This window comes from Amblyomma mixtum, chromosome 3, assembly GCF_055824585.1.
Source record: "Amblyomma mixtum isolate Tamu chromosome 3, ASM5582458v1, whole genome shotgun sequence".
NCBI lineage: Eukaryota > Metazoa > Arthropoda > Arachnida > Ixodida > Ixodidae > Amblyomma > Amblyomma mixtum.
In genome coordinates this window covers 115,414,626-115,433,500 of record NC_143014.1, presented here as the reverse complement: position 1 = coordinate 115,433,500, position 18,875 = coordinate 115,414,626, and the positions used below count along the sequence as shown (strand labels likewise).

The following is an 18,875-nucleotide window of genomic DNA, read 5'->3' as shown; positions in this document are numbered from 1 at the left end:
TCCTGGCCTCTATTTTCCACGGGCATGCCTCAATATCCTCGGCCTGGTAAATACCCACCAGCTTTATGCAAGTTTTGCACGCAGACTGCGGTTTTCCAGCACGATTTGCCAAAGTCGAGCTTCCACAACTAAAACGTCTGACCTCGTCAACCACCATTGTCAGATGAATGGACATAAGGAGGGATGACAGCAGCATGTAGTCAATGGTAGTGGAACTACCACGGGCGCAGCATGCTGCCTGCCCCTCACACCATGGCTCAAGGTTGGCGATAACCAGACCTAACTTCTCTGCAAGCTGCAGAAGGAGTCTCCCATTTACGTCGGTTCGCCCATCCAGGTCGCCAAAATGGCCATTTAAATCACCAAGGATAGTCACTTGCTTACTGGCGGCTAAGCGAAACGCATCCCAGTGCACGCAGTCCACCAGTTGTATATTATTAGCCTGGTGTTGCTGTGGGGACAGGTAAAGCACACACACACACACTCAGTAGGATGTCCCAGCACTTCACCACTAAACCAAAGAGGCAAATAAATACACTCCCAGTGGCCAAGTGTGGAACTTAAGTCGGCGCAATCGGTCCCACAGGCTGCCGTTCTTTGAACAGGTTTTATCTTCAGTAGGCTGTGGCCACAGCTGTGGTGTTTTGAGTTTGCATGTGGCGTAATAAGCATCCGTTTCTTGCGAGAAGTTTGGAAGGTTAGCATGTTTTGCAGTTCTGGAAGGACACTGCTTTTTTTCTTTAGTCGCTTGAGACATTCATATCACTTGTAAGATACTGTCCAAAGAGTGGGAGGCGCATCCTATGTTCAGTGAAGTGCGCGAGAGCAAATGTGCAGTCTTCTTTTTATTTTTTATGCATATTGCAGTTATACAGACCAAGCAGGAAGAGCAACATTAAAAAAAAAAATAACAAGCAGATGTAACACTCCATGGTGACAAGTATGCACAACAGCACTTTCTTGATATACAACATACTTTTTTAAAAGCAGTGACATCACAGGCCAATATGATGACTGCTGGCAGCGCATTCCACACTGGAAAAAAATGAATTTTTAAATGTATTGGTGAACATGGGAATTATGAGAACAGGCATGGTTATGGCTATGCTGAGTCTGTCGAGATCATGAGGAACTTTAATAGAATAGTTGGACGAATATTAAGGAGGCTGAAGAACAGGGAGTAAAGAAATTTAGTATCGCAAGCACTCCCTTTTTTTTTAATGTTAGTAGTCACAGATCAGAGAAAGAGATAGAGCTGTATTAAGCATAGAAAATGAAGCAATGAGCTTTTCTCTGAACCATTTAAGATTTCTCAATATATTTTTTTAAAGGGGTATCCCATGCCACACAAGCACACTCCAATTTTGGTTGAATTAGTCAAGCAGTTCAAGTTCAGACAGAGTTTTTTAATTTATATCTTAGAAGAAAAAGACTTCTAGACATAGAGAACCAAATATAGTTTATGTGATCTGATATGTGAGAGGGTTAGTAGCAGTGATACCTAGATATTTATATTCTTCATCTGTACCAAATGATGGTTATTATCTGTAATTCTGTATGTGAAGTTTTATACAGTCTTTTTATTCGTAGCCTGAAGAACTGATCTGTCACTTTTTGTATTCACAGATCAAACATTGCACCACTCTAGGACAGAATTCAGATTTGTTTACAAGCATTTTTGATGTGCAGTGCCACCGATGTTTTTGAAAACAATGCAGTCAACTGCAGAGTAACATTTTTTTTGGACATATTTATGAAGGCGATCAAATCATTGACACAGATAAGAAATAAGAGGTCCGAGTATGTTGCCTTGAGAAACCCCAGAAGTACCAAGTAGAATGCCAGAATGAGATTTATTTAATTGAACAAACTGTTTTCTATTAGAGAGGCATGAATCCATCTCATAGCTGCTACATTGGAAGGCTAATATTGTGAAGTTTAAAGAACTTACTAAACATGACGCAATTGAAGGCATTGCTGAAATCTAAAAAAAAGAAAAGAAAAAGTAGTAAAACTTTCTGGCACTATCAATTCACTATCAATTGATGATGAATAAGTAATGAGAGTTCATAAACAATGTGACCAGCTGGGTAGCTGTAGAGAAATCTTTCCTAAAGCCTTGCTGTAACAAAGAATGCTGTCTTTCTCCAGAAATAACATAACAAACATAGATAGGACATGCTCCGTAAGCTCAGAAGTACAGGAAATTAAGGAGACGGGACGGTAATTATTAACATTACGATGACCACCTTTCTTATAAATCACAACATGGACTATGAGCTAGATATTGGGGACAGCACAATCTTCTTTCCATGACAGTTCGAAACAATGATACCAGTAAAAAGAGATTGTTATTCCAGTGAAATTCAGTATATTCAGTATTCACTGAAATTTGTAATTTAAAGTGGCAAGTTGCAAGAAAGTACCTCTTAAGATTAAGGAAAATGTTACCCCTCCTCCATTGGCTCGGTGAATGTTGCATTCAGTGGCTGGGCATAAGGGTGTGGGAATGAAGCCTGTCTGCGGTGGCCGCATTTCGATGAAGGCCAAAATGCAAAAACGCTCGTGTGCTATGTGATGCCAATGCATGCTAAAGAATTCCAGGTGGATGAAATTAATCCGGAGCCCTTCACTGCAATGTTGCTCATGGCCCACGTCTAGCCTCAGGACTGTACCACCAAGAAAAACGTTAAAAGAAAGGAAGAGTTACTGAGCATGCTGGCACCTGCCGCCAGCAGTTTTTTTTTAAAGGGGATGCTCTTAAAATTTATACACCTACCCATCCAGCAGCCTAGCTGACAGTGCATGGCAGCAGACTAGCTGACCAACTGCTGTGGAATGACCTCGCCAATACTCGTCTTACGCCGTAAATGACCGATCATTTTTGTGCAATAAGCTGTTCTAAACATCCTAATAAATGAAAAGCTTAGACAAAGCCAATTTAACAGCGAAGTCAAAAATTTATTACGACAGCAGGCTACCCTTACAGTACCCATAGCCAAAGCTCAATTTCAAACATTCTGCAACACTGCATATTTAAAGAAACTTAAAACAGATTTCGGAAAAAATTTGCCCTGCTATCACATGCACTTCCGATACTGATCAAACTCAAGCAGATACTGTGTAGGCCAATTTCAACTGTGACTGCTTCAGCGTGATCCTAATAGACACCAATTCGACTTCAAAAGTGATACTATTTTCACTACGAACCGTGGGGCTACCGCTACCACCTTCGTGCTTAGGAAATGCTTGCACATAATTTCAAAATCAGATAGCAATTTATTATGATCAGAACTGTATTTTACTTACTTGATTATGAAATGTTGTTGCTACAACTTACACAAATGCAAGTTCACGCAGCACCACCTGGTGGTATGTAGCAAGGCAACCAGTCTATCCGGACCCAACAGAAATGTGCAGCAGCATTATGTGTTGAACATATTCGAGACTGACTGGAACCAGCCTCACTAAGGACTGAAAGTGCCTGACAGAGTGTTGTATTAGCAGACTCCTGTACCGATTCAATATCGACTCTCACCGCCATTCACACATCTCGCCTATGGACATTGCGCATGCCCAAATGAGAACCCACAAGTGACAAGTTACTCCGAGCTTTTGCTCCTCACTTTTCAGTGGACTTAACAATTCATGGGCACCTGTCACGCATGTAACTAAGACGTGAACCCCACAGCATCTGGTTGCTACTGTTTGGTCTGTACAGTCATGTTGTTCTGGTTGTGAACAGTACTGGTAACCATACTACTTGGCAACTCTGAAATAAAGGTTTGAGCCCACTTGCGTTGTCAGTCCTCATCCTCTTCATCGTCACCAAAAGACAGAAGGCGGCTGTCTTTGACAGAGCTCACTTGGTCGCGACAGCTCTTGTCAGCTTCCTTGAGTTTCTTGGCTTGGCCACCTGCCGGAGATGTGGAGTCTGTCCTTTTTGTGGGCTTTTTGAACATTATCCTGCCATCAGCAGGCCCAATATCTGTGAGAAAAGCAAAGATAACATCAATGGTAGATGTATATTGTGGCCTGAGAGTATGCTAGCTGAAGGTAAGGTGCATCTGTTTCAAAAGCTGGCAACCAGCGCTTTCAAATATGTTGTAAGTTTCACCACATTCTTCAGACACACACACTCAAAAAGTTGATGCCCACCATCTGAATGAATAAATACAAAAGAACCTAATAAACTACACACCTATGTCATCAAGCTATCAGCACAGCACAACTTTGACAAGTAACAGTGACAGGGGCAGCGGAGCAGACAGCAACTAAGTGTCACCTGATGTGGTCCAATGTTTAGTGTCATAGCCAATCAGGAAGCAGTGAAAGTTTACACACAACCTCCATTCATTGTCTGCACCATGAAGGTTATGGTCTCCAGGTCTATTGTGTTAGGAATGTTAGAGTAGGTTTGGAGTAGCAATCTTGCTTATCAACGGGCACATTTATTGCAATGGTATGATAAAGTGCTGAGCGTGTTCAGCAGACGGCGCATGCAAGTGAAAAACCAAGTACAGATCCACTTGGTTCTTTCTCCTCACTGACATGCCGAGGACATTACCCAGCTTCTACTTTTGTGAGACCTAATGGTTTTCCTCAAACAGTTCTCATAAAATATTGTGCAAAGTTTTAGTTCGACAGCTTAGCAGAACAGAGATATGGGCAATTTATTTATGGCTCTTTTGAATGAAAAACAGTAAAAAAAAAAAAACATGGATGAGTGCACAGTACAGACAGGGTAAGCACTGTCGCAGAAAAAAAATACAACACTAGAATGGGCGTTTGGGCAAGTTGGTTACCGATAGCCAACTTGCTCAATGTCCTATCCACTCTAGTGTATTTTTCCTACAACATTGCCAGTGCTGCCTTCACCTAGCACCATAGAGTTTCTTACTATTACCTAGAGGGAAAGCTGGCGGCGCTGCACTTCAGCCACCATGGACGCTCAAAGCATCATGGGGCGGTGAGCTACTTGTTGCGGAACAGTCGTAGTTTTTGGGGAGCATGGAGTGGCACTACTAAGACGTTTTATTCCGAAAACGCTGTTCGTTTGTGCGCAGACGACTTTCGCGCGAACACAGTGTGCAAAACCCATAGTAGTGAAAACGCGTCGACACACGACGCCAATAAAAGGTTTTACTTTTATGGAATGCCATTAAAAACCTCTCACAGTGTTTAAGCAACAACATTTTTTTTGAAAACATATTTACTTTTAAAAGTGCGCCTGTTAATAACGAAATATTAGTTTTTATAGTGTTCATTACTTGGCCAATAGGAGAGCGAGTCGTCTCTTATTTTGGGCAAACTTTGCACTTAAATGCTTTTGTGCTCGTTTGTTGCAATCATTAGACAAGATATTGAATGTTAGGACGTTTGTAGTTATCAAACAGCTTTATTTTTCTATTATTTTTTGGCCAAAAGTTGCAGTTCCGCAACAAGTAGCTCACCGCCCCATGATGCTTTGAGCACCCATGTTGGCTGAAGTCGTCTCGAGGGGTCGCCATGCAAACTCCCATAGACGGGCTGCCAGCTTTCCCTCTAGGTAATAGTAAGAAACTCTATGCCGAGCACTCATCTACTATTTCCTTTTTTTTTTTTTGCACTGTTTTTCATCCAAAATTTAGTCGACGGTGTCACTGAAATTTGCCAAGGTGGAGTGGAATTCAAACATTAGAGTAATTATATTAGAGTAATTACAAGTAACAGCCACCCAAGTGCAGTCACACAGCTAGAAAGGAAAGCTATGCACCAGCTCCCTTGCCTGGAAAATACACTGAAGAGATGCAGTTTGCAAGTCCAGCCATGACGCATCCTTATGCATGCTGCTGCAGTATGGTGTCCCAAAAAATTGTACACCACACTGCACAATCATGAGATTAAAAAATGATGAAAGTTTTCAACGACTGTAAAGGCAATAGAAAGCATGTGCGAAGGCATGACAGGGAACAGAAACAAAGAGAGTGGTGAAGTAATCAACTGAGCATTCTCATTGCATGCCCTTCCAGACAAATACACAGAGGGCCTTTCAACTGTGCTGCTGCCTAAGACTCCAGCCAGATGGACATTATCAACGAAGTGTCACTTTAGTGGCACAGTGCTATAAGGCATAACAAGGTGTGCTCACAGTCCCTTTGTGAAGGGAAAAAAGGCACTATTGGCTGAGCAAGTTACTTTAGTCAGGTACCATAGTTTAGTCACCATGGTAATGTCATGAAAGGTGAACTCCGTATTTGGCTAGGCTGGTTCACCCTTCCCAGCAGCATGATTCCGATCTCTCAGCAGTACAGTACCCAAACTCCTGGTTTCATTTTTTGGCTTGGCTCACGTCTCACAGCTTTCCAAACAGTGAATTAGGCTCAGAAGCATCTCAAAACCTAAAAGGTAAAGCACCCATCAAAGAAGGTAAATGATTTACGTGGTGGAATTGGCTAAAAAAAAAAAAGAGAAAAATTTTACTTCGATCAAGGTGATTTGAACGGTGGTCTTACAACTTGAGAAACACAGAGCTAATCCAATGCACCACAAAACTGATGGCAATGAATGCTTTTAATTTTGCTGTTATCCGCTGCTATAACATTTCTCCTATTTGCTGCCAGGTGTCGCTGCTAAACTGGAAGCAGTGCAACTGTACCGTTGAGAGAATGGACTCATGCTTCCTAGCAATTGCATCACGGCTGAAGCGCTAAGAAACTCGCAAAGCGGCACCTCTTTTCCCTCCAGGTAATTTCAAAAAACTCCATGGCTGTGTTCCACTTCTTTCCAGCACACCAATCTGCCTACTTTGGTACTTTCAAAGGTAGCTTCTTGTCCAAGGACTGTTCGTTTGTTCGTCGAGCTTAACATCCCAAAGTGACTCAGGCTATGAAGAACCCTCCAGTGGAGCGCTCCGGATAACTTTGACCATCTGGGGCTGCTTAACATGCACTGACATTCAACAGTACACAGGAGTACACAGGCCACCACCATTTCGATCTGCCTCCATCGAAATGCGACCACCGCAGCCGAGATTTAACCCACATCTTTCGGGTCAGCCACCAGGCACCATAACCACTGAGCCACTGCAGTGGCTTTGTCCAAGAACTGAAGGAACACACCTCGTCATTTTTTGTTAGCAGGTATCACAAGTTGCAAGTATAAATAAATGAACATCGTCAGCACTACCGTCCACTACATATACCACTAATAACAAAATGAAAATCAGCCAGAAACATGCCTTGCGCACTGCGTTCGTTTAGTGCAGAGTAGAAGCTCTTTCCAATTCATTTATATGATTGCATAAATAATTGCAGTGTTTGCTTGACACTCTCCTATCACCAACTTCCATTACAGTACTGCACACGAACCAAACAAAATAAATTTAAAACGCCAGAAATGACACAAGCACAGTGTCACTTATTTCACTTATGTCCCTTTTACATTTGTTTCCAAGTGCCTTTATGCACAGTGCTTTTCATTGCACATTAAGGTCAGTATGCTATAACAAGTCTTTTCTAACTTTATGCCATTTCTGAAGCTCCCGCCCTTTGCCATTGGCTGAAGCGATGCCAAGCCCTGGCCTTGAGCAAAAAAAAATGAGAGAATTTTTGCCTAAATTCTACAAAAGTGTGAAAGCACAACTGCATGAACGCTAACGACAACGAGAACAGAGAATTCTCTGTCTGTGTCTTCGCGCTGCAGATGGTAGTTGATGAAGACGACGATGTGCAATGCACAGCGGAAGTGTGTGCTGCAGTTTAACACGAGGTGTGCTCGGCTGCAGCAATAGCCTAGCTCTTGAGCACTGGCCAGCGAAGCTGATCTGTTCGCGTCACCGCAGGTTCGAATTCCAGTTGCGCGAAAACTTTTATTTATTTATTTCACTTGGAACAAACCCATGAACATCGCAAGATCTTGCTCAGGGTTTACCCATTGGAATAGTGCTTTCGCACTAATAATGAAGAGCTAACACGGGGCATGGTGTTACTTCAGCCAATGACAAACGGTGGGAAATTCAAAAATGCTACAGAAACAGTTTCAGGACCATTATTTAATACCGACCAAAACTGCCCAACAAGAAGCTCAAAGGTTAGTTGTATCATTTGCACTTATCTTCTAGCTTTTAGTAAGGATAGTAGCTTGCATCATTGCAAACTTCGATAAAGTCATCACCTCTGAAGCCATCGTATAACAGGATTTAACTTAGCTGCTGTCCAGCTGAGGTAGCAAGCAACGATCTATGCTGCGTATATAGAACACACCCCGTGTATTTAGACACCCAACCCAAAGGGCTTAAACCAGAGTTATATTATTACACCAGCACCGAAACACCTAATCAAAACCCAGATGTGTCCTATGGCCAGTTCCTTCATAACGTTTAATCCTAACTCATCTCCTAAATGAGACCAGTGCTGCCAACCTCCAGAGCAACTACTCCCCAAATTTGCAAACAAAAAATCCCTAATTTCCCTAGATACAGAAAATAGTGTTCAATTGTGAAAAAATGTATATTTGTGCGTAGTTCAGTAGCAAGTTTTATCATGCAGCTACCCTATTACTAGATGTTGGTAAGCAAATTAGCTGTAAATTTGAAATGAAGGATTTGAAATGAAGAACTTCTAAACGAAGCTACAAGATAAACCGTAGCGCTCTTTGGAAATTGCAAATTAAACGCTCTATATTGTGTATGTTTTTTTTTTCACTGTACGCAAGATATTAGTAAACATGCATCGGCATGTGGAATTAACTGAATTTTTTTCCCTCACGTTGAGTCGGTTTAGACTTCAGCCGAAGGATACCACGTACAAAATGCCTGGACGTCGCTTGAGGAGTGTACAGAAACTGCGACATAAAAAAGCTGCTTGTTCATTTGCTGCGATTTCTCTAGAGGGTGGCTGATGCGACAGTTTGATTGGTTTGGTTTATTAGGGTTTAACATCTCAAAGCGACTCAGGCTATGAGAGACGCCGTAGTGAAGGGATCCAAAAATTTCGACCACCTAGGGTTCTTTGACGTGCACTCACATCGCAGAGTGCACGAGCATCTAGAATTTCTCCTTCATCGAAAATCAACCGCCGAGGCCAGGATCGGAGCCTCGTCTTTCGGGTCAGCAGCCCAGCGCCATAACCACCGAGCCACTGCGGCGGGTGAACTGGGCATAGTTTCCCTAGTTGCAAGCTAAGATTTCCAACCCGGCGCTCCTTTAACAAAGAAATGGCACCCTTGTTCTTTCCTAATTATCAAAATAAACATGCAGATATGCTTACTAAATAGGAATTTCATGTCGTGCAGCGCGCTCCAAATACAGCGTGAGGAAGGGGCGTGCATGTTGAGGGAAGGCGGTGGCGCGCCAGATCACAGCAGCGGGTGCCACTGGCCACGTCGGGGACCATACACGTCCGAATATACGTCCGTGTAAAGGCTGGTTCACACGCATTCAAGCGACTGAAAATTGAGCAGCGCAGCGCGGCGAAAAATTTTTTAACTTGTTGGAACATCGCCGCTCTGACTGCTGGAGCCGCCGCAATGGCTCTAAAAAGTGTTTGCGCCGCAGCAACAAAGCGTTTTTACTTTCATGTAAAACAGGCTTTACTCGAGCGCGCGGCAGTGTTGTGCGGGCCTCCGTCAGTTGTAGAGCAAAAACAACGAAAAGCTTGTAATGTCTTCCCAATTTGAGAGAGCGAAAAAAACTCTCCGAGCAAATATGACAGAAGCCAACAGCCACAGAAGCCAAAGGGCACAGGGGATATTTTTTTTTAATTAATTTATTTATTTTGTGGTGTTGATCAATTTAGAATATTACTGAATATGTTATCGCTTAAAGCTAATTGATTAGAAAAGCAGAAGAAAAAACAACCCCATGCCGCCGGTGGGATCCGAACCCACGACCTCCGAATTACGCGCTCGGTGCTCTACCTCTGAGCTACGGCGACGGCTGTCAAACCTTCTGCTTTCGGGGGTATTTATGTTCACAAGTAACCTAACCTTGAGAGTGTTCATCAGCGCCACCCACGTTCATAAGCGGCGGACGTAGAACGTCCTGAGTTACCGCAGGTGTGACGTAGAACGTCATCGAACGGAGAGGGTGGAAGCTGCGTGACAACCCTCTTATGCTTCCTATGGCGTCAAGGCTGCCGGAACCGAGGCCCTCGCTAAGCAATTAAGCAAACAAGAGAGGGGGGATGAGGGGCTCCTTATAAATATGAGAGAAGCCAACAGCCACAGAAACCAAGGGACACGGGGGATTTTGATTAATTTATTTATTTTGTGGTGTTGATCAATTTAGAATATCACTGAATATGTTATCGCTTAAAGCTAATTGATTAGAAAAGCAGAAGAAAAAACAACCACATGCCGCCGGGCATGCCGAGCAAATGAAATTTCCCTAGATTATAAAAAAAAATCCCCTTTTCCCTAAATGACGTCTAAATTCCCTAAATCTAAAGAAAAATACCTAGGGCTGGCAGCTTTAACATTGAGCACTGACTATACCCCGTTTCATACATCAGGTGCAACGCTGTCAAAGCTAGCGCTCTTTTTTGCGCAGCCTGCATCCGTGACAGAAAATAGTGCGTTGCTTGTGGTGAGCGAAAAATAACAAATGCATTGCCGACAGGCTTCGTGGGTAATACATTTGTCATCAGCGCGACAAAAAACGATGATATTGCGAGCGAATCGGTCGAGATCTGTGATTTTGTATTTTGCGTGTGTCGTCTTTTTCCATTTCACGTTTTCGCTGTCCCCGCTGGCCGCCGTGTTTACTCTTTCTGTCCGCCTCCCTTTTACTTTTGAGAAAATGGCGTCCAGCTCAGCGGCGTGACGACAATTTGGACCAATCTGAAACGCGGACAAATACGCCTTGCTCGTCGGTAAATTGGTTTTTGAGGAAAGGAAATATATCTGTCATATCTCGGTGGACACCTAAACCTCGCCGTAACGGGAAGGGAGGAAGATGGAGCGACGCGTTAGACCGCACGGCCACAAAACAGCGCGGAGGGATACACCTCTCTTTATTTTTTTCTGCGGACTACTTCCGTAGCCTTCACCGCGTTGCACATGATGTATGAAACGGAGTATAGTTAGGCAGTGTAACTTCAGTCTGCCCAGCCAGCTTGGCTGACTGGCCGCATGTTTAAGAAAACTAGCTTTTCCTCTCAATCATTTTACCAAGCGTAACAGCCGCGTTATATGATGTGGCAAGGAAGCGTGCTATGAATATGACAGAACACAAGAGCGGTAAAAGCTGCAGCAACAGGTAAATAATAACTGCAAACCACAATCGCACCTTCGCAGTCGTTACTCAAAACAAAGGATGGGGCACAGCGGCTGTCGTGTTCAGCGTTACCTTCCTCTTTCTGACGAAACTTTTCAGCTTCCTCAGCAGTCAAATCGCCCGTCTTGAGAACCACAACGACAGGCTTTTCGTCATCGAAGTCGACCGTCACAGCGTCAGCAGGTAGTTCTTCCCTCTGCCAAGAAGCACATCAGTTATTCAGGTGGCACAGACTTCTCGATCACATGAAAATGCACTGCAAATGGCTCACCTTCGTGTCTAACGTGGGGCCTTCTTTGTAGCCGACACGTTCCTTAAGTTTCCTAAGAAACGGAGGGTCTGACGGCTTCACGCATGTAACGCTATTCTTTTTAGGCATCCCTGCGTTTTAGACAAAAAGAAATGACACATGTAATCGAAGCGTTCTTATTGAAAACGCACGTTGCCAGCAATACATAAGTACTCGCGCGCCTCTAGAAACGCAGTCTCGTAGACGGCTATTGGCTACTGTTCGGTCGGAGCTCCACCATCATCATCATCATAAAAAAAATAAGACCGTTACCGCTCTGGCGGCGGTTTGTAAAGGTCAGATTTGAATCGTGTTGACAACGGCCAACTGACCGCCGGCGTGTGTGGTTCTGCTCAAACCGGTAAAACAGTGAGCGAAGTTTCGTCAACCGCTTTCGAAACGTTGCGCCTTCCGGCTGTGGTCTCCTGTTCTGGTACGAAAACGCATTTATTTTGGCGTGTGGAACCACACAGAGGTGTATGGTACGACAGTATGTATATAGTGTGCTAACCACTTCATATGTGCAAAGTTCTGTCCCAGTTGAACGTTAGATTGCTCTCCATGGCAGTGGGCTATGTAATAATTACTGCAGTTAAAGCGTACGTTTTTTGTCACCAACAGGGTGTCTGACTCACCATGGCGAGCAGCAAGACTGTGCGATTTCTTCTGCCACCGAAGGTATTCCCTGCGATGACCCCGCGAAAGCGTGTACCAGAGCACTGCAAGTGCCGGTTCAAGTGCCCCACCTGCGAGGCCGTCTTCAGCCACTATGTGCTACTGTGCGTGCACACCTGGAGCCACGCCCCCGACGATTTTCGCGTTCCGGATCCAGCAGTTAGACCGTGCAGCATATTGCAGAGCACAGAGAACTTCGGCCTGCAGTGCTTCTTGTGTCCCTTGCGATTCGGATCGCATTTGGCGCTGCGCAACCATCTGGACGCCAGCCATACTGCTGCGGACGATGTGAAACTACTACGGTTTGCTTGCGCTTTTTGCGCCATGCGCTACGCATCAGCCGATCTGCTAATAGCGCACATCCAGCAGCATGACGTCTGGGAGGACGGCGATTTCTACCCGTTGTTCGCGGGCATCGTGGGCAAGCCGCTCTGCGAGCGCGATGACACTGTGTCGTCTTTTGAGTTAGACGATCTCATAAAAGAGCTGCAGAAGATCGCAGGTGACTTGCAGCCACAGCAGCGTATTAGCAAGTCAGCCCTGTCCAAGAAGAGTCGAGGCGGCGTCAACACGCCTCTTAACTACCTGTGTGCATTGTGTGGTATGAAGTTCCAGCATGGCTACCAAATTGACGAGCACGTGCGCTTGCGGCACAAGGGCTTTCTCAAGCTTATGAAAGCGCGCCACGCCTGCGTATACTGTGGAAGCAAGTTTTTTAAACTATCAGTGCTCAGAGAACATCTTCTCATGCATCATGCTATCTCTGTGACACCGCGAAAGAAAGGTCCTGTGCGGCTCTAAGCAGTTTGCACCAAGGGGTGCCCAAGAATCGTCCTGATTCCATTTACCTGTTGTAGTCAGTAGTGGGGATAAACTGCTGCGGCCATATAGATGGGTTGCATGTGATATCACGGGTACCATGATAGAGCCTTAAGTGCAGAATCTATTTTATTAATGTGTAAATTTTTTACATAATTTTTACAGCTTCCACAATGCAAGCATGAGCAGGTGGCGATAAGCGGATTAGAAAGACATTGTGGCTTCTGCTGGGCTTCTGGTCTTAAGAATGGTGGCCACCGTGACATCGATGCAAGCAATCTACCGGTGCAAGAAGGCAGTTAAGTCCAAGGGCATTATATATTATATAGGGTACAAGAAAGATAACCCGAAGCTTATCTCTCTGTTCTGTCTAATCAATAATTTCGAAGTTCAGGCCAGCCTCTTCTCATAGGTATTTAGTTGCTGTCGGGAGCCAGCACAGCTTCTCTGCTTGTAGGTGTGTTCTCAACATGTCTGCAAAGTGCACTGCTATATTTAACTTTGCAAATAATAAAGCTGCAAATGTTGACATTGTCATCGTACAGCATTGAAGAAGACAAGCACAAAACAGATGGTACATCAATTAAAGCCTGGATCTTTAGGCAGTAAAAATGTGTTGTAGGTTTATTGCAAAAGGAGGCTGCATTGCAAGCACAAAGCGGGTAGTAAAGGGCACTATACACGCTGTCGAAAATGCAACATCTTGTAGAAAAACTCATAGCTTGACATATAGCTGAATGTATTGCCATGCATTAAGTGGCTAAAAACACTTTCATCATCATTTATTACAGCCCTAACATTGAGCGACATATGCCCACTAAGAGAATATGGAGTTCACTGTGTGTACGTTTGTACACTCATCACCACCATTGTTTTGCTCACTGCAGTGCAAGAATTTTTCAACAAGCACTGTAGACTATACCAGCAGCATTAGCACACCTTCCTCACAGCAGTGTTGCACCACCAGCTATACCTGCAGTTTTAACTTTTTCAAAAGCAAGCTAGCCCCAGTGAAATCCTCACAAAGTCATTAGCATGGTGCTCTTGAATATGAGAGGATGAGGGTTCTATTCCACTTGACCTCCAGTTGCGTTTCTTTAATGCTTTGTAACCAATGATGAACAGATATGTTTGTGAAATGTGGAAGGAAAGTGGAAGGAAGTGAATGGGCCATTGGAACAGAGTAGTAAAGCAAGCAGTGCATGTCACAGGATTTAAGGCAGTGTGCAGCTGTGAGCTAAAACATGTTGTAATAAGATTTGTGGGGCTAGTTGGTTCATACTGATGAAGAGTAACTGCATGAAAGGGTTCGGACATCACGAAGGAACACACACGACACATAGAAACGCAGACTGTCAACTTGACAGTCTGCGCTTCTGAGTGTCGTGTGTGTTCCTTCATGTTGCCCCAACCATTTCACGTAGTTACACCCTTCATTGCTAAAATATGTATAGCCTGTTGAAAATATAATCATTAGGTTTATAATCCTGAAGGAATGTACCGCACTGGAAAAAAAGAAAAAGGAGAAAATGTTTATGCAAGTGCAGTCTTTATTTACTGAGTTCAATCAAATCGTAATCCGTTTAACTTCCAGCATTCTGCATTGAACAATAATTTGGGTATCACCATCAGTTTTCCCCACTTAAGTAGATATAGTAGGATTACTTACATATGACTTGATTTGCAATAACTGTATTAGCAGACATCTTGGGGTGTTCACTATAATGTCTGTATTCTGATAGTAACATTTTTAAAGTAAAATTTAAATTTTCCTGGCTGTTTCACTTGTCTTGCTGTGTATTCAAGTTGCTCTTGCTGCTCTATTGTGCCTTTTTGACATAGGGCCCAGAAGCTAGTCAAGCTTGTCGGAGCCTCTGCATTCTTTCAATGGAAATAAAGATGACTTGATTAGCAATAGATAACATTTCTGCCTACTTAAAAATTTCTAATATATTGGCTCGAAACTTTGTATCTTCACTGCCATTGCATGGTTGTCAACTTATAAGCTGAGAGAAAAACTGACGCCAACCAATATTTTAATTTTGCCCAATGTTTCGGGACCAACTCGGTCCCTTCTTCAGGGGTGACTAAAGTGTGCCAGCAGCAGCGGGGTGTTGCCTTCGCTCTCCCTTAGTTAGCACGTGGCGGAGTCCACTAACGTACGCAGAAGGGAGCGTTCCTGGAGTTTTATTCATCGCCGCCTTTGTGAGCAGGATGTGCCATGACTCCACATGTCGCCTCTTGAACAGGTTTGGCTCCACGGCCAAGACGGTCACCTCCTCAAAGGCTATTGGGTGGTCGGCGCGCTCGCAGTGTTCGGCGAGGGGGTTGGCTTCAGAATTCATTAGCCGGACGTCATTCTTGTGTTGCCTTATTCTTTAGGGGAGGTTTTTTGTTTCGCCGACGTATGAAGCCGGGCACTTGGAGCACGGGATTTTGTAAATGACACCAGGTTGTTTTTCTCTGGGGATGCGGTCTTTCGGTCGTGGTAAGAAGCGGCTTATTGTCGAATCAAAAACCCAACCAGACGGATCTCCGTCGAAGATGTTTTCGTTCAGATCAACTTATAAGCCCTGAATTTTTGTGCATTCCGTTAACTAGGACCCAGAATACATGGTCTGTTCTGAAAGTAGTAGGACTGGTTTTTTCCTGGGTGAACCGGCGGACGAGAGGTGGCCTGCTCATGCAGGATCGTTGAAGGGGGATACTGGGAATGCAGGGGAAAATCGGCAGTCGGCTCTCGGCCATTGAAGAGAGGAGGTCGCTTGTATTGTGAACCCCTGTCGAAACGTCTCGTCATGCAGAATCGTCGAGCGTTTACTGGATCAGCGATACGCGATCAAATTTTGAGTAAATCTTGGTAAAACGGACAAAGAGACTCACAACATGATTAAGGAAGTCTACGGCGACGCTTCCATGGGTAGATCAGGTGTTTTTGAGTGGCACAAGCTTTTCCGAGAAGGTAAGGAAAGAGTGGAGGAAGACGACCGCTTCAGACGCCCTTCGACCAGCAAGACCAACGAAAATGTGTAGCGAGGGAAACATTTACATAACAGTGATCGTAGAATGAGTATCAGAATGATTGCTGATGACTTCAGCATTCCTCAAACCCAAGTTTTTGGGATCGTGACAGAAAACTTTTCCATGAGGAAAGCGTGCGTGAAGTTGGTGCCGGGAGTGTTGTCAGAGGAGGAAAAGGCCAACTGGTAGGATCATCTTCATCATCTGAATTAGGACCCCGATTTTTTGTCCAGCAGAAGGCGGCAACGCTGCCTCAGCCCCCCTACAGCCTCGACTTGGCCCTGCCAGACTTTTTTCTATTCCCGAGAATAAAATCGACGCTGGAGGGGAAGCATCACGGATCGGTAGAGGTGGTTCAACAGGCCGTGACGAGGGAGCTAAACAGCATTCCGGTCCAGGCGTTCCTGGAGGCGTACAAAAAATGTAAAACTCATAGGCAGCAGCATGTAGGTGCGGAAGGGTGCTACCTTGAAAAATGGTAATCGTTTGTAGTATTCACTTGAATAAATTTTGTTTTAAAAAATCAGTCCTACTACTTTCAGAACAGACCATGTATATTACTCTGCAGGTAACTACAACAAATTTTATACAAGCTGGTAGAGCAGTTGCTGAAGAAATTTGGGAACTGCTCCACTGGAGTGGGGGGGGGGTAAAGGGAGAGTAAAGTTAGGGATTCTTACATTTTGTAGTAAAATTGAATTTGTACAGCTTGTCCGTGACACTAATGTTGGCAAAAAGTCTGTCTTATCTTCTTGGGGTGCAGCAGATGCTCAACGACAGCACCACCACAGGTGGGGGGGGGGGGGGGGGGGATTGTGCCCTTTACTATTAAGATTTTTGCCTATAATGATAGGTTCTAAGGTTCCCATGTGACCTTTTTATGCTCATGGGACTGTTTAGCCTGTGGAAGAGCTGTATGACAGACCGCCACGTTCATCGAAGTCTCTGTTCAGAAAGCAGTGTGCTTTGGTGTGAGGTGGGGCTTGTGCTATGCAATACCGATGTCCTGTCTGGCTGCCTTTACTCAATGCCTGTGTGTGTCTCCCGGAGTTTTGATGTGTGGGCAGAGTAATTGCAAAATGCTGGTGTGACCATATATGGGGTCGTAAGATGTGGCCTGGTTAACCTGTCAGCGTTGTTTTATTTCCATAAAATAAAGAAAAAGTTCCCCAATGGAATAGAGATAGCATGTCTGACTCGCAATCCAAGGCTAATGGGTTAGATTCCTAACCAATTACCTCAATTTTCTTTTCAGCGTAATTAATTTACTTTACATACTTATATGTCATAATGATATTTCAGTCATGCTCTGATCTCATACTCACAATTTAACTAGAGTTTTAATCTTTTTCATTCCCCAGCTCAATGTGCGGCATCACAACCCTCTCAACCAATCGTGAATCAGTGCGTCAACGCAGGCTTTTCCTCCGAATGTTCGCTCTAACGCTGTCGTGTTAATAAAATAGTACCAGAAGCGCTTTTAATCATCATGTGCTTTCTTGGATTTTGAGCAGTGATATTTTCCCATCCATAAAAGATACATCAGTAAATTTAATATCATTAAAGGGAAGGTGAAGAGATTTTCGAATTCATTAAGATGCTCACGTATGGATGTGGGAACCTTAAAAATCATGCGGGTGAAATTTTTTTGCAGATTAATCTCTTAGGAGCGACGTAATCGCCGTTTAAAATTGCGCGGTAGCTCCGCCCCCCCCCCCGCTGTCCGCTGGATGGATGGATGGATGATAATGGCTTTACCCTTTGTACCGGGCGGTAGCTTTCGCCACCTAGCCTATACTTCCCCCATTGTTAATTTAATTTTCTTTTCCCTTTCGCTCTTACAATATCTAATCTGTCTATCCTATTACCCTCGCCCGAGCGCTGCTGATGACACTGACGATGCGAGCCGAAACCGGAAACCGTGGGGTGGTGACGTAAACATTGGTATTCCGTCGCCTCGCAGCCTCCGCGACCGCGCTTGTTTCTGCGTGCGTGCCATCGTAAGTTGCTTCGAGCTGCTATAGTGCCTAGAATATACTATTCTAGGCACTATAGAGCTGCCGTGTGTTCCTGTATTTGTGCGTTTTTATGTTTGTGGTGACGTACAGAAACGTGTGCAGCATCGAGTGAAGCGGTGGACCATCATGCCGGCGTTCTGCGAAGCCTTCGGCTGCACTAACACCAGCGGCCGCGACGATTTGGTCTCATTATTTCCCGCAAAATAAGAAGCTTTCAGCGAGGTGGGTTGCTGCTGTGAAGCGAAGGGATTTCAAGCCCTCAAAGGCTACAGTGCTATGCCCTGACCACTTTCGTGATGAAGACTATAACCAGAGCCTGTCGATAATGCGTTCATTGGGCCTGCCAACAAAGTCAGCTCGACTGAAACCCGGCGCAATACAGTCTGTCGTCGCGCACAGGAGCTCGTCACCGCCACCGAGGCCAGCTTTCGCGAAAAGGCGGAAGCTCGAGGTAAGAATTTGTGTATTAACTCTAGGAGAATTTGACTGCGCGAACCGGTGTTCTGTGTAGTGTATGGCGCGTAATTTCGTGGATGCAAGACTTTCGGAAGTAGCGAGATGAACGGCGCTGGAACGAGAACGTCAGGACGGCAGCGAACTTCAGCTTACAAAATAAGTGCTTAGCTTTTATGCTTGCAGGATTGCATCATGCATCTCGTATAGGATTACTCATATCAGAGCTCGGCCTTAAATTTTTTGGCTGAATAAAAATCGTTAAACTGCTACTAATACTGCAAGAGCTGGAGCGACGCGAAGTGCACCTCACAACCGGAGACTGCGCACCGCGCGTGAGCAGAGA

At 44.5% G+C, this 18,875-nt stretch overlaps 3 protein-coding genes across 12 annotated transcripts in view; 2 read left to right on the top strand and 1 right to left on the bottom strand.

Annotated features, from left to right (window-relative positions):
- Nucleotides 1-832: 832 nt before the first annotated feature.
- LOC149351481 (uncharacterized protein KIAA1143 homolog) overlaps nucleotides 833-18,875 on the bottom strand; it is a 19,631-nt gene continuing 1,588 nt past the window's right edge. The window contains exons 1-6 of one of the 9 annotated variants that reach the window (XM_089580838.1): nucleotides 11,696-11,742; nucleotides 11,526-11,635; nucleotides 11,327-11,450; nucleotides 3,796-3,988; nucleotides 1,952-1,984; nucleotides 833-1,035 (exon numbers count right to left, since the gene is read on the bottom strand). In XM_089580838.1, the coding sequence (XP_089436964.1) occupies nucleotides 3,804-3,988; nucleotides 11,327-11,450; nucleotides 11,526-11,635; nucleotides 11,696-11,711 (435 nt within the window). In that variant the 5' untranslated portion in view covers nucleotides 11,712-11,742 and the 3' untranslated portion in view covers nucleotides 833-1,035; nucleotides 1,952-1,984; nucleotides 3,796-3,803. Of the gene's footprint in view, nucleotides 3,989-11,326; nucleotides 11,451-11,525; nucleotides 11,636-11,695; nucleotides 11,747-18,875 lie in introns of those variants that run through there. The other 8 variants (XM_089580835.1, XM_089580837.1, XM_089580841.1 and 5 more) reach the window with 8 other exon arrangements.
- Nucleotides 10,473-14,959, top strand: LOC149351482 (zinc finger protein 532-like). Of its 2 annotated transcripts, none has more exons than XM_089580830.1 (2): nucleotides 10,473-11,236; nucleotides 12,165-14,959. In XM_089580830.1, exon 2 carries the CDS (start codon nucleotides 12,180-12,182, stop codon nucleotides 13,017-13,019), a length of 840 nt encoding a protein of 279 aa, XP_089436956.1. In that variant the 5' UTR covers nucleotides 10,473-11,236; nucleotides 12,165-12,179; the 3' UTR covers nucleotides 13,020-14,959. The 2 variants fall into 2 exon arrangements, with proteins under 2 accessions (XP_089436956.1, XP_089436955.1); XM_089580829.1 differs by lacking the exon at nucleotides 10,473-11,236 and adding an exon at nucleotides 11,809-11,976.
- LOC149351480 (uncharacterized) overlaps nucleotides 17,918-18,875 on the top strand; it is a 12,319-nt gene continuing 11,361 nt past the window's right edge. The window contains exon 1 of the mRNA XM_089580846.1: nucleotides 17,918-18,527. Within this exon, the coding sequence (XP_089436972.1) occupies nucleotides 18,402-18,527 (126 nt within the window). The 5' untranslated portion in view covers nucleotides 17,918-18,401. The remainder of the gene's footprint in view (nucleotides 18,528-18,875) is intronic.

Coding starts and splice junctions, on each gene's coding strand:
- LOC149351482 (XM_089580830.1), top strand. CDS start 12,180: ATGGCGAGCAGCAAGACTGTGCGATTTCTTCTGCCACCGAAGGTATTC.